The sequence below is a fragment of the Zalophus californianus genome, chromosome 11, assembly GCF_009762305.2.
Source record: "Zalophus californianus isolate mZalCal1 chromosome 11, mZalCal1.pri.v2, whole genome shotgun sequence".
Lineage (NCBI taxonomy): Eukaryota > Metazoa > Chordata > Mammalia > Carnivora > Otariidae > Zalophus > Zalophus californianus.
Window position 1 is genome coordinate 103306082 of NC_045605.1, and position 27798 is coordinate 103333879.

The 27798-nt window shown below is 44.6% G+C and overlaps 2 protein-coding genes across 9 annotated transcripts in view; one reads left to right on the plus strand and one right to left on the minus strand.

The window, feature by feature from the left end:
• CPSF7 (cleavage and polyadenylation specific factor 7) overlaps positions 1-12398 on the minus strand; it is a 24936-nt gene extending 12538 nt beyond the window's left edge. For 3 of the 7 annotated variants that reach the window (XM_027578471.1, XM_027578468.1, XM_027578470.1), the window contains exons 1-6: positions 12315-12398; positions 11585-11703; positions 4854-5072; positions 3917-4020; positions 3363-3535; positions 84-498 (exon numbers count right to left, since the gene is read on the minus strand). In XM_027578471.1, coding sequence (XP_027434272.1) covers positions 84-498; positions 3363-3535; positions 3917-4020; positions 4854-5072; positions 11585-11638 — 965 coding nt within the window. In that variant the 5' untranslated portion in view covers positions 11639-11703; positions 12315-12398. Of the gene's footprint in view, positions 1-83; positions 499-3362; positions 3536-3916; positions 4021-4853; positions 5073-11584; positions 11704-12031; positions 12057-12241 lie in introns of those variants that run through there. The other 4 variants (XM_027578473.1, XM_027578469.1, XM_027578472.1 and 1 more) reach the window with 4 other exon arrangements.
• Positions 12399-12456: 58 nt separating this feature from the next.
• On the plus strand, positions 12457-27669 carry SDHAF2 (succinate dehydrogenase complex assembly factor 2). 2 transcript variants are annotated; one of them, XM_027581379.2, is made up of 4 exons: positions 12457-12580; positions 16262-16485; positions 16570-16679; positions 25106-27660. In XM_027581379.2, the coding sequence occupies exons 1-4, from the start codon at positions 12545-12547 to the stop codon at positions 25234-25236; spliced, it is 501 nt and encodes a 166-aa protein (XP_027437180.1). In that variant the 5' UTR covers positions 12457-12544; the 3' UTR covers positions 25237-27660. The 2 variants fall into 2 exon arrangements, with proteins under 2 accessions (XP_027437180.1, XP_027437182.1); XM_027581381.2 differs by lacking the exon at positions 12457-12580 and adding an exon at positions 15770-15902 and having other exon boundaries at positions 25106-27669.
• Positions 27670-27798: the final 129 nt, after the last annotated feature.

Below are 27798 nucleotides of genomic sequence, written 5' to 3' on the forward strand. Positions count from 1 at the left end.
TCCTCAGGGAGAACAAAATGCTTGACACATGGTCTACCCTACTATACCTGGCTCAGATCTGAAAGGAACAAAATAGTCCTTACCTGCCATGGTGGTTATAGGGTGCTGAGGCCTTCATGTAAGTATCTGGTGGAGGCCCCACTGTAGCATTTGGTGGGGGGAAGAAGGCTGGATTGAGGTGAAGGGCAGGTGGGATGGCCCCAGGGGGAGGTACAGCCAGATGAGGAGGTAATCGAGGAGGAGGGGGCATGAGATGCTGGTAGTGGATGCCAGGAGGAGGAGGAGGGACCCCAAAGCTTGAGGAGAGAGGAGGTGGGGGTGGAATTGGGGGTGGGGGCAGACCCATCAGGGGGAGGGCTGAAGGAGGGCGATTGAAGTAGGGCAGCACACTGGGGGGCTTATCCACACGGGCAGATGAGGGTACAAGGTTCTCAGAGGGTGTGGCCCGTCCATCAGCAGAATCACTAGAATCCCGGGAATGGGCCCGTGGAGGTATTCCTATGAAGCAAAACAGAACTAACGTTACTGCCCAAGGCTTTACACGTACCCACGGGACCACATCATCCTTCAGCAAGAGTCCTCCAACACCATACTGAAGAAGGCGACAGGCAGCTGAGAAAGAAGGTAAGATCATCTACTCCCTTTTCTTTGGCCTCAGAAAAAAAGGGCAGAGGCAAGTTAGTTAAGTCATAAATCCAGAAAGCAGTATCACCCCAATTCTATGTCAAAGAATGATCTTTATCTAGAACTCTTTGTGCTTCACAACTTATCCTTAGATTTGTTTTCTATTTCTAAACGCAGGATCCTAATTAACCCATGAGAAAATGACGCTGTTGAGAAGTCTGTTCATTACTGTTCAGCTGGATTCAAGTGGATGTAAAATCAACCATCCCTGATTAAGAGGTTCAGGGCCTCTCTCCTTAGACCACTACTAGTTGACCTGAGACCGGTACTATGCCACTGTGCATCTGAAATTTTCTCTTCGCAAAGGCACTCTGGCCAGGGAATTCGAAGTGAGGAAAGGGCAGGGGATAGATACTTCCTCCATCCACATACCAAAACTGGTCAGTGGGATGGGGAAGAGACATACACCACAGAAGACTAGAGGTCAAGTGAGAAGTAGAGAGAAAATGGGAGGTAAGCCAAAACAAGATGTGCCCACAGAATGAGCAGATGGCACAGGTGACAGCAGGGACTCCTAGTAAAAGCTTAGTAAAAAACAAGCCTCATATCTGGGGAACTCCCACTGTATTTCAATGGCCCAAACACAGTACCCCAGAGAAACATCACCACAGCACCTTGGTATGGTGTTGTGCACAACAGGGGCTCACACATGCTTGTTTACAGCTGGGAACGTGGCTGTCCATTGTCAAGTCACTCAGTTAAGCTTGTTCACTCTCTCCAATTTAATAGTCTACTCCAAGCCTGGTTAACGTGGAATCCAATAGAACATGATCCCATGGCCTTCGGGGTCTTGGAGGCAGAGAGATGCTGTTAGCAGTCAAATGTGGACAGAAAGGTTGAGTGCTCCTTAAACTAACACTTGCTGGTAAACCCAATTCCGGTTTCAAGCATGCGGGGACCCATCATCTCAGCAACCGCCCTTTCTCCACTGTAGCAGATCACTGGTGCCTATCACGGCACACCTGTGCTTCATGTCTCATCCACATGGCAACTTGTTTCTTCCCTGAGTTCCCTCAAACCAAAGAAAGAGGTATTAGCAAGTGGGATCCTCTGAAAGTTAGTCACCCTCCCAGCTACTCTTCCCACTTCTGCGAGGGTTCTGTTTTGTACCTATGGCTATAATCGCAAGACTAGCAACCATTTGTAGGCAGAGGAAGTCCACCAGCTGCACTTAGTGAATTAACAGAACCCAAGTCTGTCAACATGACAGAGCAGGAAAACACCACTCCGTCACCACCATCTTTTCAGCAAAGAAAGGGAACACTGAGGAGTAAATAGCTAAACGGAAGTAGGAATGTTATCCCTAATGCAACTGTACATTTATGCAACTTAGGAAAGTCAGAAAAGGGTTGAATTATACAAAGACTCTGAAACAGAGGAACTTGAAAATTCAAGTTGTCAAAGAAAAGTGTGTGCCTTTTAACCCAAAGCAATGGGAGTTCACACTATACCCATCTAGGCTCTCAATCTAGTTGAAAGAACAGTTGTTCCTATGCAAGAGAGAAGTGGCCATATCTCCACCTTCAATAAATCAATACAAGGTTCCAGTGGACCACCCAATTCAATACAAGGCACTATTTTGAGAGCAGGACCTAAGATGACAGAACGCAGGTGATGACACTTTCCCCCACCCCCACCCCTCACACCCACTGTCATAAAAGAAAAGTAAAGGCAGTTGGCTGCTTCAGGCAAGGCCTTGCAGGGTGGCTGCACCTTGTGAGGTCAGGACAATCCAAGGTCTGGTCCTCAGGTTTCGCAGGTTCAGAAACTCGACTTTAACAGTTCACCCAGGGGTGATTGTACCCTAGGAAATTGATTCACGCTAACCAAACTCACAAGAGACTGATTCATAAACCAGAATGCCAATTTATTAATTTACAATGAGAAATATAACTGCCAAGCAGACCGGAATACTTGTGTCGGCTGGTCAGCGCATTCTCTTCCCAGTAGGAGAGCCTAGTTGGGAAACCAAATTAGTATCAGAAGGTGGCTTGGTGAGTACAGAATCAGGACAAAGGGAGTAAAGTGAACTCAAGGGACACTATCATCAAGCTAAGGTAGTATGATGCAGCTTTATTAGTGGGGAATACTTGCCAAGCAGACTAAAATATCAGGTAACTCAAAGGGCACCCTCTCCCCTGGACAGGGCTGGAGAAACATTGTTAAACTCTTCTTTTCCAGCATTCCTTTTGGTTGATTCCTTATAGAGCACCCTTCCAGCACATGTTTATGACAAGATCACAGCCATCTTTACAAACATTACCTGCATATGTTAGGGCGGCTGCTTGTCATTTATAAAGAGCACGTGTTGTAATTAAGCCCACTCACTATACACGGATTTTTTAGACAAAACCACATAATTTAGAGTTGGCAGGAACTTTAAACATCATGTAACTACTTCAGAGAGGGGAAGAGGCCCTAAGCAGTACAGTGACTTGCCCAAGGTCACACAACTGAGTCAGTGGCAGAACCAGACTATAACCGGAACCTACCTGACTCTCAGCAGAGTGCTCTTTTCTGTACACAGCCTCATTTTTGGGTCTACTAATTGACCATGCCACCACCCATAACCACCACCACCCTCCCCCCACCAACTCCTCCACATTGCAGGCAGAACCCACACCACAGAAAACAAACCCACAAACTTGCCCCCCTTCATACAGATGGTCTCCACGTACCCCCTCTTGGGACTCGGACGCACTCACGTTTCCGAGCCTGTGCCTCAAACTGTGACAGGTTCTGCCGGGTGGCCGGCCTCACGTCCACTTTTTCTCCATTAAGAACTTTTCCTGGAAGGAGTTCCAACAATTTGTGGACAGAGTTTTCAGAGGCTACCACCACCTCAGCATACCTTGGGGAAGAAAAATTAAAAATGAGTGAGATCTACTAGGCAGCCAAGAGAAGAACAAAGAAATTCTCTTCCACTTTTAGTGAAAACGGGTGAAGCAAAACATACCTTGCTAATACAACATACACAAAACTACCATCAACAAAAAGGTGTCAGCCTATAATCTTCCTACTTATTTGGAACCAGAAATCAGCTCTTTTTGCCCCTCAATGGATGGACATTGTTACATTGCAGCTAGGTCCCCATTCTAAGGCGCTCTGCCAAAACCAAGGCAATAACCTGGGCCAGGGGTCAGAGGGATTAAAATCCAGGGCCAAAATACAACGTAGACCTGTTATCCTAATGATGACAAACTAAAAGGGGCTTCTCGAATCCAGACCTCACCCTTTGGACTGGCCATTTGCTCGATTCTCTGCAAATTTCAACTCCACCACATCATAGACTCCTATAGAGCGAATAACCTGGATCAGCTGCTGGTCTGTGGTCCACTGGGGCCGGCAAGATGGAAAAGGAAGAAATGTCAAGAGCTACACCCCCTCCCCACCTAGAATGTCCCAAACCCTTTCCCCAAACCTAGGATTCTAGTCACAACCATGACCTCCCCACAGAAACCCAAGAGCCCATCAACAGTTCAATTAGTACAGACTTTTCTTATTATCCTCACCCACCCAGAATTCCAAAACCCCCCACCCCCTTCCCAATCCCCATCTTTTAAGATTAAGAAAATTAAAACCTATTTTAACTTTGACTGCCATTTGGGCTGGCTGGTCATCAGTTCAAACAATGATTACTAACAGCTTTTAATTACAGACCTGACAGGCTACAGTTTGATGACTGTCAGGAACTTTCCCCTCAGTATGTACATTTCCTAATTTGGACCCTCCCTCCACCAGCCCCAAAACTTGTCTGTCACACAGGAACTTTTGCAGAACAATGACCACCTACCCTGAGTGTACTAGAACTATCAAGGTCTTTGATCCCTGTCACCCACTGTTATCAAAGGACCATCGAATGACCACCAAGAGTTCAAGGTGTTCATTCTGAAATCATCCCACAGATGACCCTGCTAGACATAAAGCCCCAGGGTCAGGGGCATTAACAAGATGGCAGAAAAAGCAACTACCCACTTATTGCTTTCTTCGGCACCAGTACGTCCTCAGGATAGTTCTCTTTCAGAGATCAATCCAACCTGATCCCAGGAAAAAGAAATCCAACCCCATCAGAGCACAAAACAGTGCAACAGTGGTTTTTGAAAATGCCATCACCTCCCAGCGCTCTCCCTCCAGCCTACCCAGGAGGCTTTTTGGTTCCCCATGCTCACCCAGGAGAAGCTGCCCACATAGACAGCAGCTCGCCTATTGCGGAGGCCGCTGTACGTGTACAGGATCGCAGGACTCTTGTTATTGGGCTTGGGAGACGGCTCCTGGCGAACAGGAGGTGGTGGCTCAGTGCTGCTGCTTCTGTCATCTGAGGGCTGTGAGGTGGCTGTCAACACGTCATCATACAGGTCAATCTGATCTGTATTGTTGAACTCTGGGTCCTAAGAGATGGGTTGGCAAAGGTGGGTTTGCAGACCTTCCACTGGGTTCATTCTATTTCATTCTAGTTTACTTAAGAGTCCACAGTCAAATACTTCTTAAAGCAACATACAAAACTTCCCTGTTCCACTCTAGGAAGCTAGGTAAGAATAATTTTTCACTTAAAACCATTTCACTGAATTATGCTTCTGTAGGTTTTTCTCTCAAGACCCTGTTAGTAGGCTATAATGTTTCCAGCTTCAGCCAACTGTAAGAATCAAAAGGTACATGATGATTACACAAGCAAACTAAGAACACAAAGACGCACCTGCTACTGTTGTCAATGAGGTCAGCTTCTAAAGACCACATCTAAGAGTAAGGAAAACTTATTTTCCACATCTTACGCTATTTCCAAAATCAAGAGTTACACAAAACTTACAACTCTATTTAATAAGAGAATATATTCATTTAGAAATAAAAAGCAGGGAAAAAATGGGAACCCAGAATGCAAAAAAGAATTAGTGTTACTAGTTTAAAACTTTTAGATTTACACAAATGATTCAGAGAAGCTCTAAAACTCGTAGTACACAATCCCATCTTTCTAGTAACCATCAAAGAAACATTTTTAAAAAGGGAAAAGAATAACTCTGGGAGATTTTCCCTTACTATTTCTCAGATAACAACACAGCTCCAATACATTACCGAGACACTTAGACATAAGAGACTTTTGGGAGCAACACCAGAGATGTTCAATGATACACAAAAACAGTGAAGTTCTCTCAAATCTAAGGGTCAGAAAACAGGACAAGCACCCACACCATGAGCTATGTCACAGTAAGCATTTACAACATGAACATGTACTCCGAAACATAATCAGAAATATATTTTTTGTTTATGTTTACTTATTTATTACTAGTTATAGACTGTGTCTGTCCCTCCAAAATGCTATGTTGTAACCCTATTCCCCAATGTGACCGTACCAGGAGGTGGGGTCTTTGGGAAGTAATTACAATTAGACCAGATTTTGAGGGTGGAACCCTCATGAACAGGATTAGTGCCCATATAAGAGCCAAGAGAGCTTGCTTGCTCTGCTCTCCATCCATGAGGATACAAGCCAGCATTCTGCAACCTGGAGGAGGGCCCTCACCAGCACCCAAACCTGACTTCAACCTTCCAGTCTCCAGAATTGTGAGAAATAAATTTGTTGTTTATAAGCCATTAATTTTTTGGTATTCCGTTAAAGCAGCCAAATTAACGCTATATACCCCAAATCCTAAAACCGTTAAGAACTACTACCAGGAGATCTTAATGTTTCAGATTTGCAATATTACCTCAAAGAGCTCTTTTTATGTTAAGTATCAGACAATATTTTTTCAGATAATATTCTAAAACATCCCAACAGTGCTAAAGATGATGCTGCCAAACTGACAGAAAGAAGGGAACTACAGCTCATTCATGTCATTGCTGTGTTTTTAAAAAGGGAATAAAGGAAGAACCCACGTTAGAAAACTTGTCTACTTCCCTGAAGAAAGAGAGCACTTCCTCTAATGCAACTCAGGACAGGAAGCCCCAATAACTTTCTCTGTTCAATTCCATCATAAGAACTGTGGATTCTAAAGTGAGACTAGAGAGGGGACTCACTACAAAACTCATTCCTAGACCTATATACCATCACACACTTCTGGAAACCATCTTTTAGTTTCTCAGTTCATCTGACGTACAGTGGAAGAACAGGCACACAAAGGTAGCACTATCAGACTGTTCTGATAGTGAAGGGGAAAGGATTCTACTTCCTGAGGCATATAAATAATTTTAAATACTACAAATACTCTAAAAAACCCCACAAGAGAGGAGTTTATACCTTGTGAAAATATCAGAGAGAATGGCAAAAGAGAGTAACCCTTTTAGAGGGAATTTAAAAATAAGAAAAGGCGGGGGATGCCCAGGCAGCTCAGTCGGTTAAGAGTCAGACTCCTGGTTTCCGCTCAGGTCATGATCTCAGGGTCATGGGATCGAGCCCCATGTTGGGCTCTACGCTCAGTGTGGAGTCTAGTTGAGACTGTTTCCCTCTCCCTCTGCCCCTCCCCTGCTCATGTGCTCTCTCCCTCTAAAATTAAAGAATTAAAATCTTAAAAAATCAAACAACAAAAGGAATAAGTGAAGACAAATAAGCACAGGAAGACTGTTCTAGGTAGTGAAATTTATAAACAAATAAGCATCTGGCATAAAAAAGAGTATGTAAAGAACAGGAAGAGAAGCTAACACTGGAGAGCACAGGGTGGATAATAAATTGAGTAAAGTGAAGTGCTAAAAACTTGAAAAATACAATGGGTATAAAATACTTCATAGCCCTTATGTCTCAAAGAACTGCAACTCTAAACAAAATCATTTATTTACTCATTCATATAGTAGGTACAGTGATACGCCCTTATGGTTCAAGGTAAAGGAAAAAGATGGAAACCACTGGATCCTCTCTGATGTTCTAATCCTTAGAGAGCACTACTTCACACCAGGGTGCTTTTTAAATTTAAATCAAGGATTCTGAAATAAAACTTAAAAGGGGAATGAGGAAACACACTATCTTGGATACTCAGTGGAACCAAACTGGAATTCCTTCTAGGAAGTACCTGTGATTCAGAGATTGTGTCTAAAATTTGTAATACAAAAATTACCACTGATAATTGGGTAGTAAACTAACACCCAGATCTGGACAGCTCAGAAACCGCACACATCACCAGGAAATCTCCAATATTGCAAGTCTAGGCCAATAATCTACTCTTTCAGGACCCTTAGAGAGCACAATAGACTCAAGTCCTGAAAAACCTTGCATATGGATTACCTTACCACTTTAAGAAGCACAAAAGGATTCAATGAATCCAAAATTGTCACAAGATTCAAATGGTTTCTCTGGGCCATAGAACCTCGGTTCAAAATAGTTGGTGGGAACTGTTCTGATGCACAGAGCAGGCCTGTTGAGGAGTCTGTTGAAGAAACAACGTATCAAGTTGTTTGGATTTATTTATTTATTTATTTTTAAAGATTTTATTTATTTATTTGAGAGAGAGAATGAGAGATAGAGAGCACGAGAGGGAAGAGGGTCAGAGGGAGAAGCAGACTCCCTGCTGAGCAGGGAGCCCGACGTGGGACTCGATCCCGGGACTCCAGGATTATGACCCGAGCCGAAGGCAGTCGCCTAACCAACTGAGCGACCCAGGCGCCCAAGTTGTTTGGATTTAAATCTACTGGCAACACCAATTCATTTTAACTTCTTCAGCTGGTAAGACAGAAAAACAGGTAAGGGCCTGAGGTTTTTCTGATTACCAAATGAGCTGGTGATTTATGCAGTATTGGATTAGGTTAAAGCAAAATCTAATTCTACAAATTAAGTGAAAAATATAATGTTTTATGTGCACTGATGCTGAAGATTTCATTCCAGGGAGATTAAAAAGTAAGTATGTATTTAAAACTGAATAAAGATCTCATGAAAAATTTTGTGTTTAATAGCATAGGAAGAACTATGACTGCCTCTGAAGCTTTTTAGATATAAAAGAACTTGCATGATTTTGAATTTAAGAACTTCTTCACCCGTGTGCTCAATGTTTCTACCCTCCAACCCCCTCTTCCTGATATCTGAGGGAAGTAAGAAAGGCTAGGAATGATGGTTCTCAAAGCCACCTACTTGACACCATTGTTCTTTTAATTGTAACTAAAGCTCTCAGTTTTTGGCTTTATAATAACTAGCTCTAGTCCTCACCTTATGCCCTCCCTCCCTGCCACTGTCCACTGCCCTCAACCACCAGGAACAGAACCTCTTTTGAACACAGGGATCCATTTCTTCCCTGTTCCCTCGTTAGTCCTGACACTGTGCCTAGCAAACAGAAATTGCTCAATAAGTACTTGTTGATGGAAGTAGCGAACAGAATTGGGCAATGTGCAAAGCACATTCTACTTTGCTTAGCACAAGGAATAGAGGCAAAACACTCACCAAAACGGCAGCTCTCACTTTTCCAGACTACCTCTACCCAGCCCAAGGGAGCAGCTGTGAATTTTGACTCCTAATGTGACAGGAGTATAGTAGCTCTGCAAAAGAGCTCTTGTCAGAAGAGGTCAGGGAGTCAGCACCATAGGGTTCCGTCCAGGAACCATGTTCATTCTGCTTGGGGAGCAGCGTACGTGTGACAGGGCTCTTGTGCACGGGCTGGCTCAGGATAAATCCTTAATATTCCTAAAACATTCTAAAATACAATCTGTACTGGCTGCCTTCAGTCTAACCTTGCTTTTAACAATCCTTGCCAAACAGAACTTTAATCATTGTTTTAGCAGACTCCAAATTACACTAAGCCCAGCTTTACCAAAAATTAACTCATTTGGTGGAGGGGGGATGCAGGCACTGGGTGGCACCCCTCCCTGGACCTTCCACAAATGGACATAAAACACTCAAAATCTATACTTCTTTCAACTTGCCAAGCAATAAATATTGTCTGTTTGGTATAAATGTCTACTAGATTCCACATACCATCTTTGGACTATCTTAAACCCATAAAAAAGTCTTTTCTAACTAGAGAGAGGAGAACAAATTGAGGCCAATGACTACTTCTCTGACAAAGCAGTGACCACTGGACAAGGCCTGTGCCTTGTCTAGAATCTCCAAGTTATACTGCTTAAGAAATTACAGATTTCCATTTTTTTCAGATCAAATGTGGCTAGACCTACCCTGTTCTTCCAGTTTCTCAAAGTGAATCAGCACCATTGTTATCAACCCACAGAGAAGGAAATTAAGGGGGGAAAAGGGTTTTTATTAATAAACAACTATGAGAACCTTTTCTTCCTGTCTTGTATTAAAAACGAAACAAAAACAAAAATAACCTTCAACTTGTAAACAGTAGTAAAGGTCTGATTCAAAGTTAATATGGAAAACAATGGTGTATAACTAAGTTAATATACTAAACCTTTCTTTTCATCCATAATCATTTGACTTGTTTGAGCTCAAAAAGTTTTTTTCGGGGTGCCTGGGTGGCTCAGTCGTTAAGCGTCTGCCTTCAGCTCAGGTCATGATCCCAGAGTCCTGGGACTGAGCCCCACGTCGGGCTCCCTGCTCAGCAGGAGGCCTGCTTCTCCCTCTCCCACTCCCCCTGCTTGTGTTCCCTCTCTCGCTGTGTCTCTGCCAAATAAATAAATAAAATCTCTTTAAAAAAAAAAGTTTTTTTTTTTCACATATTTAGGTCAACCGGCAGCCACATGTACATGACTCCAGTTTATCTGAGACGTGGGAAAATGTTTAAATGGTGAAGCTGATGGGTACAAGCTCACTATACTATTCTACTTTTGTGTTCTAAAATCTCCATGTTAAACAGCACAATGCGTTAAAAAAATTTTTTAACGTAAACGCGTCAAGTAAAGAAAATGACATATATAAGACCTCTGTTGCCTTGTATAAAAGTCAGGGTCTAACCAGGGGACCTTCTTTCTCTAATCTGTTCTTTTTATCCTCTTTCCAGGTCCTTATGTATACCCACTGAAAGATCCTAATGGGAAGAACCAGTTTACTCAAGTAAACTGGGGCTAAAAAACAATCTGCGCAAGATATTACTAAGTTTTAAATAGAAACTATGGAACATTCTTGAGATTGACCTCAGTATGTTAGATTATTGTTTCAAGGGACATCACTACATAATGTTCCTTAACATAACACAAATCAACCAACAATCCAAGGTATATGAGGGAGTTTACACGTACTTTTTAACTGGTTTGTCCAACACCTTTACTTCTACCCTCAAAACAATTAGATTCATCAATAAATTATTACACCAAAATGCCTATGTACCTCTCAAGACTACAAACTACTTACAGAACGAAGTAAGACCCAAAACAATCAGAATGAAGCTGCAATTAAATGCTAAAGTACCTTTTATACCGTTTGCACTGCCTTATGGAGAAGAGGATTATATTTCTCCAGCTGCCCTTTCAGAGCATCGCAAAGCGGGGCGCCCGGGTGGCTCAGTGTGTTAAGCCTCCGACTCTTGATTTCAGCACAGGTCCTGATCTCAGGGTTGTGATCTCAGCTCTGCACTGGCATGGAGCGCTTAAGATTCTCTCTCCCCCTCCACCCCCTTTCCCTCTCTACAAGGAAAAAAAAAAAAAAAAAGAACTGCAAAGGAACAGGTATGAACACTGTCCTCATGAATACTACAGCAAACATAAGTGTGATTTTTTTAAGTGTGGGTAGTCTTTGAGGAGACTGACACCCAAGTTCGGCCTCCTGGGGGAGCAAGTTCCACAGGTTGATTCATCATTCTATTAAACCTGATTTTTATTTGCTCTTAAAGCTTGTAAAATTAAGCCTTGGGAGCTTAAAATTAACATAAAGCGGAATGATCAGACGTCTTGAAAGTCTGTGATAGAGTAAAATTTTAGACCCGATAGAGGGACGTTCAGGCCTAGCAAGGACTACGATAGCTTGGAACCACTGCAAGTTTGGTAAAAGTGATTCTTCAGCAGATCCAGTAAAGTCCCAATGCTCCCGATGACCCCTCACCTGATTGAACTCCTCGTCAGCATATATATCAATCAAGTCCACTCCTTCTGACATGGCTCCGGAAGGAAGATCGCGAGCCCGGAGAACGGACAAAGTAAGGAAGATGCCACTGCGGTATCCTGAAAGAGGCAAGAGTTGGAAGGCATGAGGGTCCCAGGCTGGGAGGAGAGCAATGGTTGCCAACCTCCCGTCTCCAGAGACGCAGCATCCCGACAGCCCAAGCTCGGTCCCACCCGCTCCGCCCCGCCCCCGGCCTCGCGCCGCCCCTCGCTCTCCCAGGCCGCCGGGGCTCGCGGGGCTCGCTGCCCATCACCCTCGGGCCCGACCCGAGTTGCGCCGCAGCTGCCCGTGGCGCGACGGCAAAGTCCAGGCCTCTGCTCCTAAGGGCCCTGGGACGGCGCTGCGAAGAACGACCGCGGCGAAGCCCGCAGCCCCAGCCCGCCGCACCTGCCTAGGCCCCAAAGCGGTCCCGGCTAGAGTCCCCGCGGGTCGTGGAGCTCCAGCCGCCTCCGCTCCCCACCCAGGCCTAGTCCTCGCCCCCAACTAGGCCCGCCCCGCTCCCTCCCCACAGACTCGGCCCGGCGCCCTCGGCCTCCTCCCTCAAAGGCCCGCACCGCCCCCCGTCCGCCGACTCCGGCTGCCCCAAACTCAACCGACCCCCTCCCAGTTTCAGCGCTGGCCCCGAGCCCTCTTCCGGCCCCGCCGGCCCCCGGCCGCGCGCCCCCGTTACCGGGAATATGGCGGCGGCGGCGGCGAGTCCGGACTAGGCCCGAAGCGCGCGAACCGCTCTCGGCCCCAGTCCCGCCCCCCCCACCGCTGACGTCACACGCACAGCCACTTCCGCCACACGCAGGGACGCATCTTCCGGCTCTGGCCCTTCAGCGGTGAGGTCCGTATTTCAGGCGTCCGGAAGTTCCCGGAAGTTGCCACGCCGTAGGCTTCCGGTGTGGGTCGGGAAGGATGGCGGTGGCCTCCATGTTACCGGGTCTGACACGGGTGAGGAGAGTGGAGGTTTTAGGGTCCTGGGCAGGGCATAGTGGGGATTGAGTCTCGACTTCTAACGCAGTAATGGAGACTGCGGGGAGCATCCAGCTGCCCGATAGCCCAGGGCAAGGGCAGAACCAAGGAGAGATCCGCCTTGCAACATAGGAGATTCAGGTCACATCCACTCTTTTCTTAGCCCACTGTGTGCCTGTCTCGTTCAGAGACCCAATTCAGGTTTCACCTGTTTCCCAGGTGGAGCTGGCTGCACCGCCTCTGTGCGCCGCTTCTCTGTGTTCTTAAGTCTGTTCTTTTGTCTAATACCTGTTATGATTCCACTTCTTAAGATCATTTTTTTGTTGAAGGCTTTTCACACTGAACTTCTCTCAGTACTGCTTTTGTGCTTCTTCTCATAATTTTTTTGTATCTTGCGTTTTCGTTGGTCTCAAGATGTTTTCGAATTCCCCTTTTGATTTCTTCTTTGACCCATTTGAACTATTGGTTATTCATGAGCTAGAGTGTGTTAATTTTCACATATTGGTGAATTTTCCAGTGTTCCTTCTGTTGTTGATCTCTAGTTTCATTTCACTGTGGTCATTTGTATCATTTTAATCTTTTTTAATTTGGTAAGACTTGTTTTGCAGCCTAAGGTGATCTATCTTGGAGAGTGTTCCCATCCAAGGAATACATCCTTGAAAATAATGTATTCTTCTGCTGTTGGGTGAAATGTTCTGTACGTGTCTGTTTTGGTCCATTTGGTCTATAGTGTTGTTCAGGTCTTCTGTTTATTGATCTTCTATCTAGATGTTCTATCCATTACTGAATGTGGAATATTGAAATCTATTTTTATTGTATTGCTGTTTATTTCCCCCTTCAGTTCTGTCAGTTTGCTTCATATGTTTGGGTGCTCTGATGTTGTTTGCATATATAATTGTTTTATATTCCTAGTACATTTACCCCGTTATCATTATATAATAATGTCCCGTATCTCTCGTGACAATTTTTGACTTAAAGCCTGTTTTGATTGACATAAGGAGGGCCATCTTTGCTCTTTGGTTACCATTTGCATGGAATATCTTTTTCATCCTTTTGCTTTCAGCATATGTATTCTTACATCTAAAAGGAATCTGTAGTAACAGCATATAGTTGGATCCTATTTTGTTTTTAAGATTTTATTTATTTATTTGACAGAGAGAGCGAGAGCACAGGCAGGGGGAACAGTAGAGGGAGAGGGAGAAGCAGGCTCCCCGCCAAGCAAGGAGCCCGATACGGGGCTCGATCCCAGGACCCTGAGATCACGACCCGAGCTGAGGGCAGATGCTTAACCATCTGAGCCACCCAGGCACCCCGGATCCTGTTTTTTAATCCACTTAGCCACTCTAGTGTTTTGATTGGACAGTTTAGTTCATTTACATGTGAAATAATTACTGATCGAGAACTTATTATTGCCATTTTGTTAATTGTTTTCTATCAGTCTTACAGCTTTGTGTTTCACTGTCGTGTGTGTGTGTGTGTGTGTGTGTGTGTGTGTGTGTGTGTGTAGACAAGCTTTAAACCCTTTCTCATTTTCTATTGTGTATCTTCTATGGATGTGTTCTTCTTGGTTACCATGGGGCTTACATAAAACGTAATAATCTATTTTAAGCTGGTAACAATTTAACTTCAGTTACGTACCAAAAAAACTACTCTTTTACTTCTCACAGTTTACATTATTGATATTATAATTACATATATTTTTTAAAAAGATTTATTTATTTGAGAGAGAACGTGCATGTGTACGGAGGTGGGGGGTGGGGAGGAAGGGGCAGAGGGAGAGTGTCCCAAGCGGACTTGCAAAGCCCCAGCACAGGGCTGGATCTCAGGACCCTGAGATCACGACCCAAGCAGAAACCAAGAGTTGGTCACTTAACCAACTGTACCACCGGGTGCCCCCACAATTACATGTTTTTGTGTCTTATATCCATTAGCTTATGTTTTTCTATTTTAACTTTTATACCAGAATTATGTGCCACTATTACAGTATCCTGTATTTGCCATATATTTATCTTTACCAGTGATCTTTATGCTTTCATATGCTTTTGTGTTGCTGTCTGTTGTCCTTTGGGTCCTTTGGGCTTCTTGAATTTGGATGTTCATTTCTTTCACCAAATTTGGGAAGTTTTTAGCCATTTCTTTGTATTATCATTGTTATTTTTTTTAAGTAAGCTATATACCCAACGTGAGGCTTGAACTCATGACCCCGAGATCAAGAGTCGCATGCTCTACTGACTGAGCCAGCCAGCTGCCCCTGGCTGTTTCTTTAAATAAGTTTTCTGCCCCTTTCTCTTTTCTCCTTGTGGGTTCCTATAATACTTATATTCGTCTGCTCGATGATGTCTTATAAGTCCCTTGGGCGCATTTTAATCTTTTTCATTCTTTTTTTTTTTCTTCGTCTGATTGGGAAATTTCAAATGACCTGTCTTTGAGTTCACTGATTCTTTCTTCAGCTTGATCAAGTCTGCCGGTTAACCCCCGTAGTGAATTTTTTTCATTTGGTTATTGTATTCTTCAGTTCCAAAATTTGTTTGGTTCTTTTTAATATTTCTTCTGTTGATATTCTGTTCATGCCTTGTTTTCTTAAGCTAATTGAACATTTTGTTGACAGTTGTTTTGAATTCTTTGTCAGGTAATTCATATGCCTCTGTTTCTTTAGGGTCGGCTTCTAGGGATTTATTTTGTTCCTTTGATTGGACCATGTATTTCTGTTTCTTCATGTTCCTTACAACTTTATGTTGGATCCACACTTGAAAAAAGTCACCCCTCCCAGTCTTTTTGGACTGGCTAGAGAACGACCCTCACCAGTCAGCTTGGCTAGAGATTCCAGGAGTCTCTCAGACTTTTTGTGTGGATAGGTCTTCTCTAGGCTTGTGTGTGTAAATTCCCAGTTCAGGGATTTGCTGGCTTCTTTTTTCAGGAGTCTGTGACCTGGTTTCTGGATTTCTCATAAAGGGAATTGGTCCATGTATTGCTGAGTTGGTGTATCCATGAGAGAGAGTGTGGGACTTCCTGTTCCATCATCTTGCTGGTGTCACTACCTTCTCACTGCATCTTGATAGGTTTTGCCCTTCTCTAGATTGGGAGCCTTTGGGGCATTGGGGACCGTGCCATCACTGTATGCTCAGATGTCAACACAAGCAAGTGACTAATATATATACCATTCTATAAGAATTTTAAAGGAATATAAAGGAAGGAGAAAATATTTCTGCTGGAGAATTTCCGGAAAGGTACTAGTTAAGAGCACATTTGCAGTTAGGGTTGGGTTCCAATCCTAACTGCAGGGACTATTTGGGTGACCTTGGTAAGTTATTTAACCTCTCTGAGCCTCAGCTTCGTATGCTATAAAGTGGGGACAGTATCAGCATAATTTTTTTTTAAAGATTTTATTTATTTATTTGACAGAGAGGGAACACAAGCAGGAGGAGTGGGTGAGGGAGAAGCAGGCTTCCTGCTGAGCAGGGAGACCAATGCAGGTCTCGATCCCAGGACCTGGGATCATGACCTCAGCCAAAGGCAGACATTTAACAACTGAGCCACCCAGGTGCCCGTCAACATAATTTCTTAAGAACTAAATGAGATTGAATGCATTTAGCACCTAATAAGTGTTGAGTGAATGACAGTGATGGTAGTCTTTATAAAGATGTTTGTGGTTTATTTCAGATGCTTGCTCTGTCAAGGCGCCATCTAGTGTCTCCTTTGCTCAGCACATCATCTTTCGGCCGTTTCTACAGAGGTGATAGCCCAACAGATTCCCAAAAAGACATGATTGAAATCCCTTTGCCTCCATGGCAGGAGCGAACTGATGAGTCCATAGAAACCAAAAGAGCCCGGCTGCTCTATGAGAGCAGAAAGAGGGGAATGTTGGAAAACTGTATTCTGCTTAGGTAGGGAAATACGAGACTTGGTGTCACTTTCTCTTTTATTGGAGATAGCTTTTTCAACTTTGTTCTCTCTCTTTCTTGTTTTAGCCTCTTTGCTAAAGAATATCTGCACCACATGACTGAGAAACAGCTGAACCTCTATGATCGTCTGATTAATGAGCCCAGTAATGACTGGGATATTTACTACTGGGCCACAGGTACTGGGCATGATCAGCAAGCAGCATGGTGGGAAAAATAGGATGACTCGCGCTGATCTGGGTCTGGAATTGTGTCCTAGGCAATTTTTTTCTTTGTTCATGAAGTCGATACTCAACCCCAGCACTCTCCAAATTTTTCAAAGCGTGCAAAATTGTTTTATTAAAGTTCTTTGTTGGCAAGCAATAGAAACCTGTCTAACGTAAGCAAAAAGGGAGTTTAGTGGAATGGTGTGGAAAGGCAGAATTACAGAAAAACCAGGCTGGGAATGGTGTGGAACCTGACAGCTCTAGAAAGCTACATAGCAAGAGCTCCTCGATAGTCTCACTCCAGCACTGCCTTTGGGAAGAACAGTTCTCACTCTGTGTAGTTAGGATTATCTTCGGCTATCAGGTTAAAATAAAAAAAATCGAAACAATAATAGCCTAAACAAATCAGGACTGTACTTCTCTCTCATAACAGCAGTCCAGAGGTAGGCATTCTATTCAGAAGTCATGAGGTCCAGATTCCCCTTGACGTGTTCCTTCTTCCTCAGCATGTGCTGTCTACCTTGTGGTCGAAGGTGGTTGCTGTGGCTCTCTCTGTCACGTCTGTGTTTCAGCCAGGAGAAAATGTGTAGAAGCACACGCCTTATTTTTTATAAATCCTTTTCAGGAGATTATGCACCACACTTCCAATAGTTTTCCATTGGCCACAGTTCAGTCACATGATGACGCCTAGTCACGATGAAAAAATAATATAGTCTTATTTCATGCATCCAGTTGCAGCGGGGGTTCTCTTGTCAAGGAAAAATGGGAGAATGGATATTAGGGTACATCTCATCCATTTCTGTCACACTCTGGGTCTTCTGGTTTTATGTTCCCAGTCCAGATTTGAGTCATAAAATAGAAACCATTCTGTAGGTTCTGAGTATAAAGGGTGATAATACGGAGTCTCAAGGCATATATAAACATTGGGAAGCCCACAAAGTATAAAATATTTCCTCTCTGGTCCTTTAGTATTGTTGAGTAAAAGTCCACCATGTGACTGTACCCCCCCAGTTTATCTGTTGACCGATTGAGGGACGTCAGGGTGTTTCCAGTTTTTGGTGATTCTGAATAAAGCCACTATCAGTGTTCACATATAGCTTTTTGTGGATGTAGGTTGTAGTTTTTCTTGGATACATACCCAGGAGAAGGGTCACTGAGTCGTATGGTAAGAGTTAATGACAAACTTTCTGTAACGGGACAGGGAGGAAGTACTTCAGGCTGCGCAGACCCTACCGTCTTTGTCTTGAGTCTTCACTCCTGCCGCTGGAGCACACACACTGCCACTGCTACGGTGTTGCAGTCAGATTTTATTGACAGACACTGAACTTTGAATTTCATAGAATTTTCGTGTGTCACGAAATACCCTTTTGACTTTTTTCTTGAACCATTTAAAAGTCATTCTTAGCGCACAGGCCGTGCAAAAACAGGCAGGAGCCTATAGTTTGCTCACTCTTGTGTTGAGTGGAAGAGACCAGACTCCCAAGTCCAGCCATCCATACTGTATGATGCCATTTTTATGATATTCTGGGAAGGGCAAAACTATAGGGGTAGAAAACAAACTAGCAGTTGTCAGGGACTGGATGTGAAGTTCCCCATCCTCACCAGCACTTGGTATTATCAGGATTTTGTTTTTGTTTTTAGCCATTCTAAGAAATAGGCAGTGATCTTTCACTGTAGTGAGTTGACATGGCCCTGATGATTAAGGATATTGAGGGTCTTTTTTTTTTTTTTTTAAAGATTTTATTTTTATTTACTTGACAGAGAAAGACACAGCAAGAGAGGGAACACAGGCAGGGGGAGTGGGTGAGGGAGAAGCAGGCCTCCTGCAGAGCAGGGAGACCGATGTGGGACTCAATCCCAGGACCCTGGGATCATGACCTGAGCTGAAGGCAGACGGCTGAGCCACCCAGGCGCCCCTTGAGGGTCTGTTTTAAGTGCTTATTTGCCATTCATACATCTTTGCTAGCATGTGTCTTCAAATCTTAGCCCACCTTTGTTTTTTTCTTAATCGGGTTGGTTCATTTTCTAATTGAGTTTTGAGTGTTCCTTATTTATGTCAGATTCAAATCCTTTGTCAGATACACGTCCTGCAAATTTCTTTCTCCTTGCTTATGGCTTATCTTCGCATTTTCTTAACATTGTCTTTCGAAGAGCAGTTTTTAATTTTGGTGAAGTACAATATTTTATTTGGTGAGTTGGTGGATTGTGCTTTTCATACTGTGTCTTAAGAATCTGCCTTATCCGAAGTCACAAAGATTTTCTCTGTTTTCTTCTAGGAATTTTATAGTTTTAGAATCACCTGTTCAGTTTCTCCAAAAAAAAACCCTACTTGGATTTTGATTGGAGTTGTGTTGATCAAGAGATCAATTTGGGAAAATTCCTTTAGCAATTTAGAATTGTCTAATCTATGAACATGCTGTATCTCCCATTTATTTTGGTTTTTGACTTCTTTTTTTTTAACATTTAATATTTTAAAAAAATTTGAGATAGAGAGTGAGCACATGAGCTGGGGAGAGGGACAGAGGGAGAGGGAGAAGCTGACTTCCTGCCGAGCAGGGAGCCTGACATGGAGCCCGACGTGGGGCTCGATCCCAGGACCTTGAGATCATGACCTGAGCCAAAGACAGCCGCTTAACTGACTGAGCCGCTCAGGCGCCCTTGGGTCTTTGACTTCTTTAATCAGCATATTATCTGTTGTTGTGTAACAAATTACCCCAAAACTTACTGGCTTTAAACAAACCCACCTTTAATATCTCAACCTTTTTGTGGATCTGGAATCCACTCATGGCTTAGTTGGGTGCTGTGCTTTAATCTGTCACGAAGTTATAACCAAGGTGTCAGCCTAGGGTCTGGGGTTTCATCTGGAGGCTCAGCTAGGGGAGGATCTGCTTTAAGTTCTCTCTGGTGTTGGCACAATTAAGTTCCTCATAGGTTCCCCACCCGCAGGCCTAGGTTCTTTGCTAACTGTTGCCTAGAGGCTGCCTTCTGTTCCTTGTCCCAAGGGCCTCTCCTACTTGGAAACTTGCTTCTTCAAAGTGTGCAAGCCAAGAAGGCAAGAGAGGAGTTTGCTAGCAAGATGGAAGTCTCAGTGTTTTGTAACCTAGTCACGGAAATTACATTGTGTTATCCTTGCTGTATTCTGTTGGTTAGAATCAAGTCATTAGGTCCAGCCCAGGGCAGGGAGTAGGGGTGAGAATCACACAAAAGCATGATACCCAGGTGGAGATCACTGGGGGCCATTCTAGAAGTCTGACTGCTACAATCCGTCTTTTGTAGTTTTCAGCATATTTTGGACATATTTTGCTGGATTTGTACCTAAGTATTTCATATATTTTGGTGCTATTATAAATGGTACTTTAAGAAAAATTTTCAATTTCCCGTTGTTGGTAGAATGTAGAAATACAGTTGATTTTTGTATACCGTGACCTTGCTAAGCTCACTCAGATCGAGAAGCTGTTTTGTAGATTCTTTGGGATTTTCTGTGTAGACAGCTGTGTCATCTGTGAACAGAGAATGTTTTCTTCTTTTCCAGTCTGTATGCCCTTTATATCATTAATTTGCTTTATTGCACTGTCTGGGTTCTCCGGTGTAATGGCTAAATAGTGGCAGTGAGAGCATCCTTGGCTTGTTCCCAGTGTTAGGGGGAAAGTATTCAGTCTTTCACTATTAATATACTGTTAACTCTAGGTTAGTCGTAAATGCCTTTTATCAGATTGAGAAAATTTCCTTCTGCTTGTAGTATATTGAGCCTTTTTTTCATAAATAGATGTTGAATTTTGTCAGGTGCTTTCTAGGCATTTCTGTAGAGGTGATAATTTGGTCATATGATTTCTTTTCCCTTAGTTTATTAATATGATGAATTTATTTTATTTTATTTTTTTTTAAAGATTTTATTTATTTGAGAGAGAGAATGAGATAGAGAGAGAGCATGAGGGGGGAGAGCGTCAGAGGGAGAAGCAGACTCCCTGCCGAGCGGGGAGCCCGATGCAGGACACGATCCCGGGACTCCAGGATCATGACCTGAGCTGAAGGCAGTCGCTTAACCAACTGAGCCACCCAGGCGCCCGATGAATTTTTTTTTTTTTAAAGATTTTATTTATTTATTTGACAGAGATAGAGAGAGAGCACAAGTAGGCAAAGCGGCAGGCAGAAGGAGAGAGAGGAGCAGACTCCCTGATGAGCAGGGAGCCTGATGGTGGGGCTCGATCCCAGGACCCTGGGATCATGACCTGGGCCGAAGGCAGACGCTTAATCGACTGAGTCACCCAGGTGCCCTGTAGTCTCTTTTATTCAGTCTTACAGTCTCTGTCTTTTCATTGGGGTATTTGGCCATTTGCATTTATTCAGTGAACAATGGGGTTGAGTTAAAATTACTGTCTTTTTGTTGCCTGTTTTTTCCATCTTTTTTCCTTTTCCCTTCTATTTTCCATGTTTTTTTAATTGAGAATTTAAATTTCGTATGACCTCCGTTGTTGGTTTATTGTTTATACTTCCTGTTATCATTTTTTTGTAGTGATTGCCTTAGGCTTTACAATACACATCCTTAATGAATCAGTCTCCTTTCAAGTTATATTATACTGCATCACATAGGATGTGAGAACTTCACAATAATATACTCCCAATTCCTCCCCCCATCTTTAGTGCTGTTGTAATCGTACTTTTTACTTCTTCTTATATTGTAAGCCTACACTATATTTTAGACAATTATCTTTAGAGCAGTTTAAAATAAGGAAAAGAATAAGTTATATTTTATATGTGTAATTTATATAAATTATATATTTTTTTTATTTTTTTACTTTTTTAAAGATTTTATTTATTTGACAGAGAGAGACACAGCGAGAGAGGGAACACAAGCAGGGGGAGTGGGAGAGGGAGAAGCAGGCTTCCCGCTGAGCAGGGAGCCCGATGCGGGGCTCAATCCCAGGACCCTGGGATCATGACCTGAGCTGAAGGCAGACGCTTAACGACTGAGCCACCCAGACGCCCTTAAATTATAATTTTTATAGTATGTCTTATATATGTACAACAATAAATAACAGTGTGTCAAATATATTTTATATTTACCTTTATTTTAGTGCTCTCTGGAGATCTTCATTTCTTTGTAGAGATCCATGTTTCTATCTGGTATCGTATTCCTTCTGCCTGAAGAACTTCCTTTAATATTTCTTGTAGTGCAGCTCTGTTATTAGGAATTATCTCTGTTTTTGTCATTTTTCAAAGATACTTCACTGGGTATAGAATTACAGGTTCACAGTATTTTCTTTCAGCACTTTACAGGGGCCCACCTGTTTTGCTGTTAGTGTGCAGGAGGATTGAGTCTTTCGGTCGGGAGCTGTGCTGGGTTTGGGTTTGCTGTTTTGGTTACCTTCATCGCACCTTCAACTTCCAATTCGTGTAGCGTTACCATGTGCTGTTTCCTGGTTCTTGTAGTTTCTGACAAGAGGTCCGCTGTGTCTCTTTATTCCTATATATGTAATGTATCTTTTCTTCTTGAATGTTTACAGCATTTCATCTTTGGTTTTTAGCTGTTGAATATGATATGTCTTGATGTTTGTTCTTGGTATTTTTCCTGCTTGGGTTCTCTGGGCATGTTGGATCCCATTACACTGTTTACTTTTACCCTACAGCTTTTGGATTCTGTTTTGTGTCTAAGTCTTTTCTTTTTATGTATCAGTTTGGGGAATTTGTATTGGGTAAGACCAATTGATCTGTCTTCCAGTTTGCCAGTTCTTTCCTTGACTGCAGGGTTGAGTCTCTTGATGAGCCTGTTGAGGTCAACCTGCTTATTTGCTACTGTATTTTTAACATTTACATTTGGCTTTTACAATTTCCAGCTCTTTAGTGGAGTTGCTCATCTGTTCCTACATTTTGTCTACTTTTTCTGCTAGAGCGTTTAACATATTCCTTTTTTTTTTAAGATTTTATTTATTTGAGAGAGAGAATGGGAGAGAGAGAGAGGGCATGAGCAGGGGAAAGGGCAGAGGGAGAAGCAGACTCCCTGCTGAGTGGGGAGCCTGATGCAGGGCTCGATCCCAGGACCCTGGGCTTGACCTGAGCTGAAGGCAGACACTTGACTGACTGAGTCACCCAGGTGCCCCTTGTCTACTTTTTCTACTAGAACCTATAATATTTTAGTTATTTTTTTAAAGATTTTATTTATTTATTTGAGAGAGAGTGGGAGAGAGAGAGGGCATGAGCAGGGGGAAGGGCAGAGGGAGAAGCAGACTCCCCACTGAGCAGGGAGCCTGATGTAGGTCTCCATCCCGGGACTCCAGGATCATGACCCAAGCCGAAGGCAGATGCTTAAATGACTGAGCCACCCAGGTGCCCTAACATATTAATTACTTTAAATTCCATAATAGTTGTAACATCTGGGTCATCCCCGAGGCTTTTTCTCTTGATTTCTTTGTCCCTTCACAGTGTGTTGTGTTTTTCTTCTTCTGTGCACATGTGTATCTCATAGTTTTTGATTGAGTACTTAGACATAAGTAAGACCGTAAAGAGCAAAGTAAATAGTATTTATGCCTAGAAATGGGCATGCTTTCAGTAGGCTGTTAGTATGGGGATCAAGTCAGTCTAGTTAGGAGTTAAGCTCACCTAGATTCTGTTATTGCTTTGCTCCCCTTCACTGCACCATAAGCCTCTGTTGCTACCATCTGCGTAGAGTAGGGGCTGAATTTCCAGAGGGTATTTCTCCATGTTCCTGTTCTACCCTCAGCTCTCAGCCTTCCTCCTGTTTCTGTGCCTCAAAGGGAATCTCTCTAAGCTCTTGACCTTTCCCGGCAGTAGATCTCTATTGCTTCCCACTTGTGGGGAGCAAAGTTGGGAGGGCAGTCTCCGTTATCCTGGCTCACCTTCAGTCCCTGTGGCCCTGGGTCTTGGGTGGGCTCTCTCCGTGGCCCTGCCTGTCCCACAGGACAAGTTTTTTTTTTTTTTTTCCCCTTTTCTCTTTTCACCATCCCAAATGGGTCTTCACGTGTTCCAAGTAGGAGACAGGATTTGCAGACCTAATCCCAGTCTCTTAAGGCCTTTGTTTGGTAGAGGAGAAGGGCTGGGCTGGGCTTTGTGCTTTCTGTGTCGTGTTGGCTGCTCCTGGCCTACATCTCTGAGGGAGGCATTCTCCCACCTCTTGCTCTGAACCTGGCATCGGTCAGGAGCACACTCTGGAGGTTTGTTGCGAACAGCCCGTGGGGCGCACACTCCCTCGTGTGGTGTCTGTGGCTAGCCCCTACCTGGCTTGTAGCAGCAGGTTCGAAATTTTAGCTGAACTCTTCTTACCTGTCCAGATGGCATCCAGTGTGTCTTCTTCCCGGGCCCTGTCTCAGGCGAGCAGGTGCTCATGTGCAGTTTCTCCTTTGAGGGGCTTCTCTTCCCTTAGATTTTGTTCTACTTGGTTGCCCTGTGACCTCGGTTCTTGGATGACTTCACAGAAAGTCATGCTATTTGTAGTTTTTCTGGCTCTTCTTGTTAGGATGAGCACGGTGCTCTTTCCAACTTGCACCGTCCTTGGGGGAAGCCTAAACCTCCTGGACTTTATTTCGATCATTACAAAAAAACCCCAGCACCAAGCCCACTAGATGCTGGGCTGTGTGCTGAGTGAGGGGGAGTTAAGCTTTGAGGAATTCTCTCTCCCAGCGTTGTAGTCTTGACAGGAGGGTCATTCTCGAGCACATTACCTAAGCTTCCTCCGTGGGAGGCTTTGCTTGTAATGGGAATCTGAAGCGAGTGTCTGCAGGTGGAGAGAGAGGTGGGAGGTAAGCAGGCATGCCAGGCCGCCTTGCGCATCCCCGAGATGACACTCCCGTGGCTTTGCTGTCCATGCCCTTGGGGCCTATCCGTCCGCATCTCGTTCTCCTGGTTCATGTCCATTTTGTGTACCGCTGATAGCCTTCTAATGAATTCTTTTTTGCTGAAGTTGGTAGAACTACTAGTCTGTCATGTACAACCGAGGACTTCTGCCTCAGGAAATGTATAAGCTGGAGGGAGAAACACAATACCCAGAAAACACTGAAATACCAAGTGCAGAACAAAATAGTGCCGCCGAGCTTGGACAGGCCAGGGGTCTGCCGACTCGTTCATAAAAGGCCAGACGGTAAATAGTTTAGTCTTGTGGCCATATGGTCTCTGTTGCCAACTACTCAACTCTGCCATCCTAGAGCAAAAGCAGCCGTGGACAGTATGTAAACAGATGGGAGCAGCTGTTCCAATAGAGCTGTTTACATGTGCAGGCAGCCATGGTTCACCAGCTCCTGCTGTAGGCCACCATGTATATTTAGAGGAAGAGTAGAGACAGGCTGTGTATTTACTGGTTCTTTGCAAAGGCCAGAGTTTCAAGGGTCAGGGTCCCCATGCCTGAGTATTAACGGACATCATTCTTTCTGCCCATTCTTCCCTTGCAGAAGCAAAACCGGCCCCAGAAATATTTGAAAATGAAGTCATGGCCCTGCTGAGAGACTTTGCTAAAAACAAAAACAAAGAGCAGAGACTGCGTGCCCCAGATCTGGAATACCTCTTCGAAAAGCCACATTGAGCTGTGCACCACTGCCTGCCCTGGGGGCTCAGTCCACGGACCCTAACTTAGGATAGACACTGGCCTCGACTTCCTGCTTCCCCTGAGACACTCAGCCTTCCCAGACTGTTTGTCTTGCTTCAATTGAGGGACCCATCTCTCAGGACGTGTAAATACTGGGTGTGACTCATTCTAAAACTTTGTTGGTTCACTTTTAAGCCTAAAAGCGGTTGCTGGTGTTGCCAGCACTCTGGCCTGTTTCTCTGCCACAGGAGGGCAGTGTCGGGGAAGGGATGGTGCTGGCTCGTTGCTTTAGCCCGAAGTGTGTGTTCAGTGCAAAGAGGCAGCCAGCTGCAGGGGCTGGGTGGCAAGCTTCCCCGAGCAGCCCAGGGCTTTATTCAAGTGAAATCCCTCCCCCCCACCCCACCTTTCCCACCCAGTAGGGTCCTTCCTGCCAGGGCAGCAGACCCAAGCCCCCTGAGCTGAGTCAGAGACACGGCAGGCAGAAGGAGGGCGGCAGGCAGGGATGTGTGGGCATGCTACTGACGAGTCCACATCCTCCTCATCAGGTTTCCTCTAGAACGTTCACTCTGTAAACTGAAAGATAATTAAATATTAAAGAATATTTTATGAAGGAAAAACCACAGTTCCCGGCCCTCACACAATTATTTTAATTCTGTCCTCACATAATCCATAGTCATTTGTCTCCAGAGTTATACAAGGTGACAACCACAGGGTTTATCCCCATGTGGCATGATGGCAAGCTTTTTCTGTATTTCTGCAGTCTTCCCCATCACTGTAGTTGACAAATTGACAACACATAAGCAATAACATCTTGGAATCGGTTGAAAGAGCTGAGCTCCGGGACCGGAAGACTAATGTGTTTGGCTAGCAGTGGTCTCCCTGGAGGGATTTTGCCCTCAGATCTGTAATCCAGTCAGAGCTGTCATCACCCGGGCTGGGCCAGGACCATCCGAGGGTGTGGACCTCAGAAGGCAGTCTGGGATGGATGAGCACGGGGTTGGTGATCACAGGAGATGCACGCAGAGAGGAAGCGCCTGCTTCCAGCATTCTGGAGAGCCGCCTCCTGGTCCTCCCTGCCCCTCGGTGTTCCCCGCTAAGGAGAGGAGAGAAGAGAACTAGGCTTTACTTACACGACCCTGTGAAAGCCTCACAGCACCCCTATGGACAAGTGGTGTTATGCTGATTTCGTAGATGAGAAAGTGGGCTCAGAGAGCACTTTGTCCGAGGTCAAGTAGCTATTTAGTCAGAAAGTGACAATCTCCTTTAGTTCTGCCTGCAAAGTGTATGAACTTTCTACTAGACCACTCTTCACTGGTGGAAACTTAGTAGGAATTCATGCTTTGGAAAGTCAGGGCAAAAGACATGATCATTCTGAGACAGTGAACCTGTGTGTCACGAAGGGGGCAGGCAGCTGCCAGGTGCTTCCCAAAGTAAGCCCGTGGCTCCCCAGGGCAGCTCGCGTAAGTGACAGAGCAGTGTCGGCACTGGTTTCAAGTTCAGATCTCGGTTCCGCTGCTCATTTGCTGGCTGAGTGCATCGCCCTGAGCCCCCGTTTCCTCATCCACAAAATGGGGGTGATGACTCTCCTTATCTTAGCTGATTGTAAATTTCAGATGAGAAGAGAAAAAGCTCACAAAGCTCTTCATTGGCCCCCAGCACACTCAGCTCTCCGTAGATATTAGGTGTCAATGCTTGGTCGAGGCCCCAGCCTGAAACTTAAAAGCCACCTCCTAACACCAGTCGCCTGGCATGTCACTGAGGTCACCAGAACTTGTGTGGGGCAGGCTCCTGTGCAGGTGGGAAAGCCAAGCCCGCTAGAGAACCACGGGGGTGTCTTAGCAGCCAGGGGAGACAGAAGACACCCTGGGGGCGAGAAGCAGGCGTCAGAGTGACAGCTGGGAGTCAGAAGCAGGGCTCTCTAGAGGACATCCCCCGGGACTTCCCGCAGACTCTGGCCACTTGGGGACTCGTTTGATGTGCTGGGCAGAGGGCGTTAGGCAGCCAGAGAGTGTGGAGTGAGCTGGAGTGTGAGATGTGCACACAAGCTGGGCAGCGACTTGCCCATCCATTCTGGATGCTCCCGCGCCCCACCCTGACGGCCTAGTGGGCAGCTTGGGCCTTTTCCCCCCCGGGGGTTCGAGGTCTCCTGACCCTGATTTTGTCTCATTTAACATGATGTTCAACTGTTGCCACTGTCACCTGGGACTGGCGTGCTTCTAAAGAACTGTTTTCCTCCCAGGCTGCTGGCTTGTGTCACCTCAGAAAGTGAAGGATCTTGCTAACTTCAGCTGCTCAGTGTCAGACCCAGGGGTGCTATGTAAACAGTTTTTCCCTTTATTAGGCATTAACTAAAACTAGGCTGGCCCACAGTGCAATTTTTTTAAAGATTTTATTTATTTATTAGAGAGAGAGAATGAGAGATAGAGAGCACGAGAGGGAAGAGGGCCAGAGGGAGAAGCAGACTCCCTGCCGAGCAGGGAGCCCGATGTGGGACTTGATCCCGGGACTCCAGGATCATGACCTGAGCCGAAGGCAGTCGCTTAATCAACTGAGCCACCC

What these genes read in the sequence shown, in the direction of transcription:
- SDHAF2 (XM_027581379.2), top strand. Translation starts at nt 12,545, where the DNA reads ATGGCGGTGGCCTCCATGTTACCGGGTCTGACACGG. An exon ending in TGTTACCGGGTCTGACACGG is followed by an intron (nt 12,581 to 16,261) that starts GTGAGGAGAGTG and finishes GGTTTATTTCAG; the next exon opens with ATGCTTGCTCTGTCAAGGCG. An exon ending in GAAAACTGTATTCTGCTTAG is followed by an intron (nt 16,486 to 16,569) that starts GTAGGGAAATAC and finishes TTCTTGTTTTAG; the next exon opens with CCTCTTTGCTAAAGAATATC.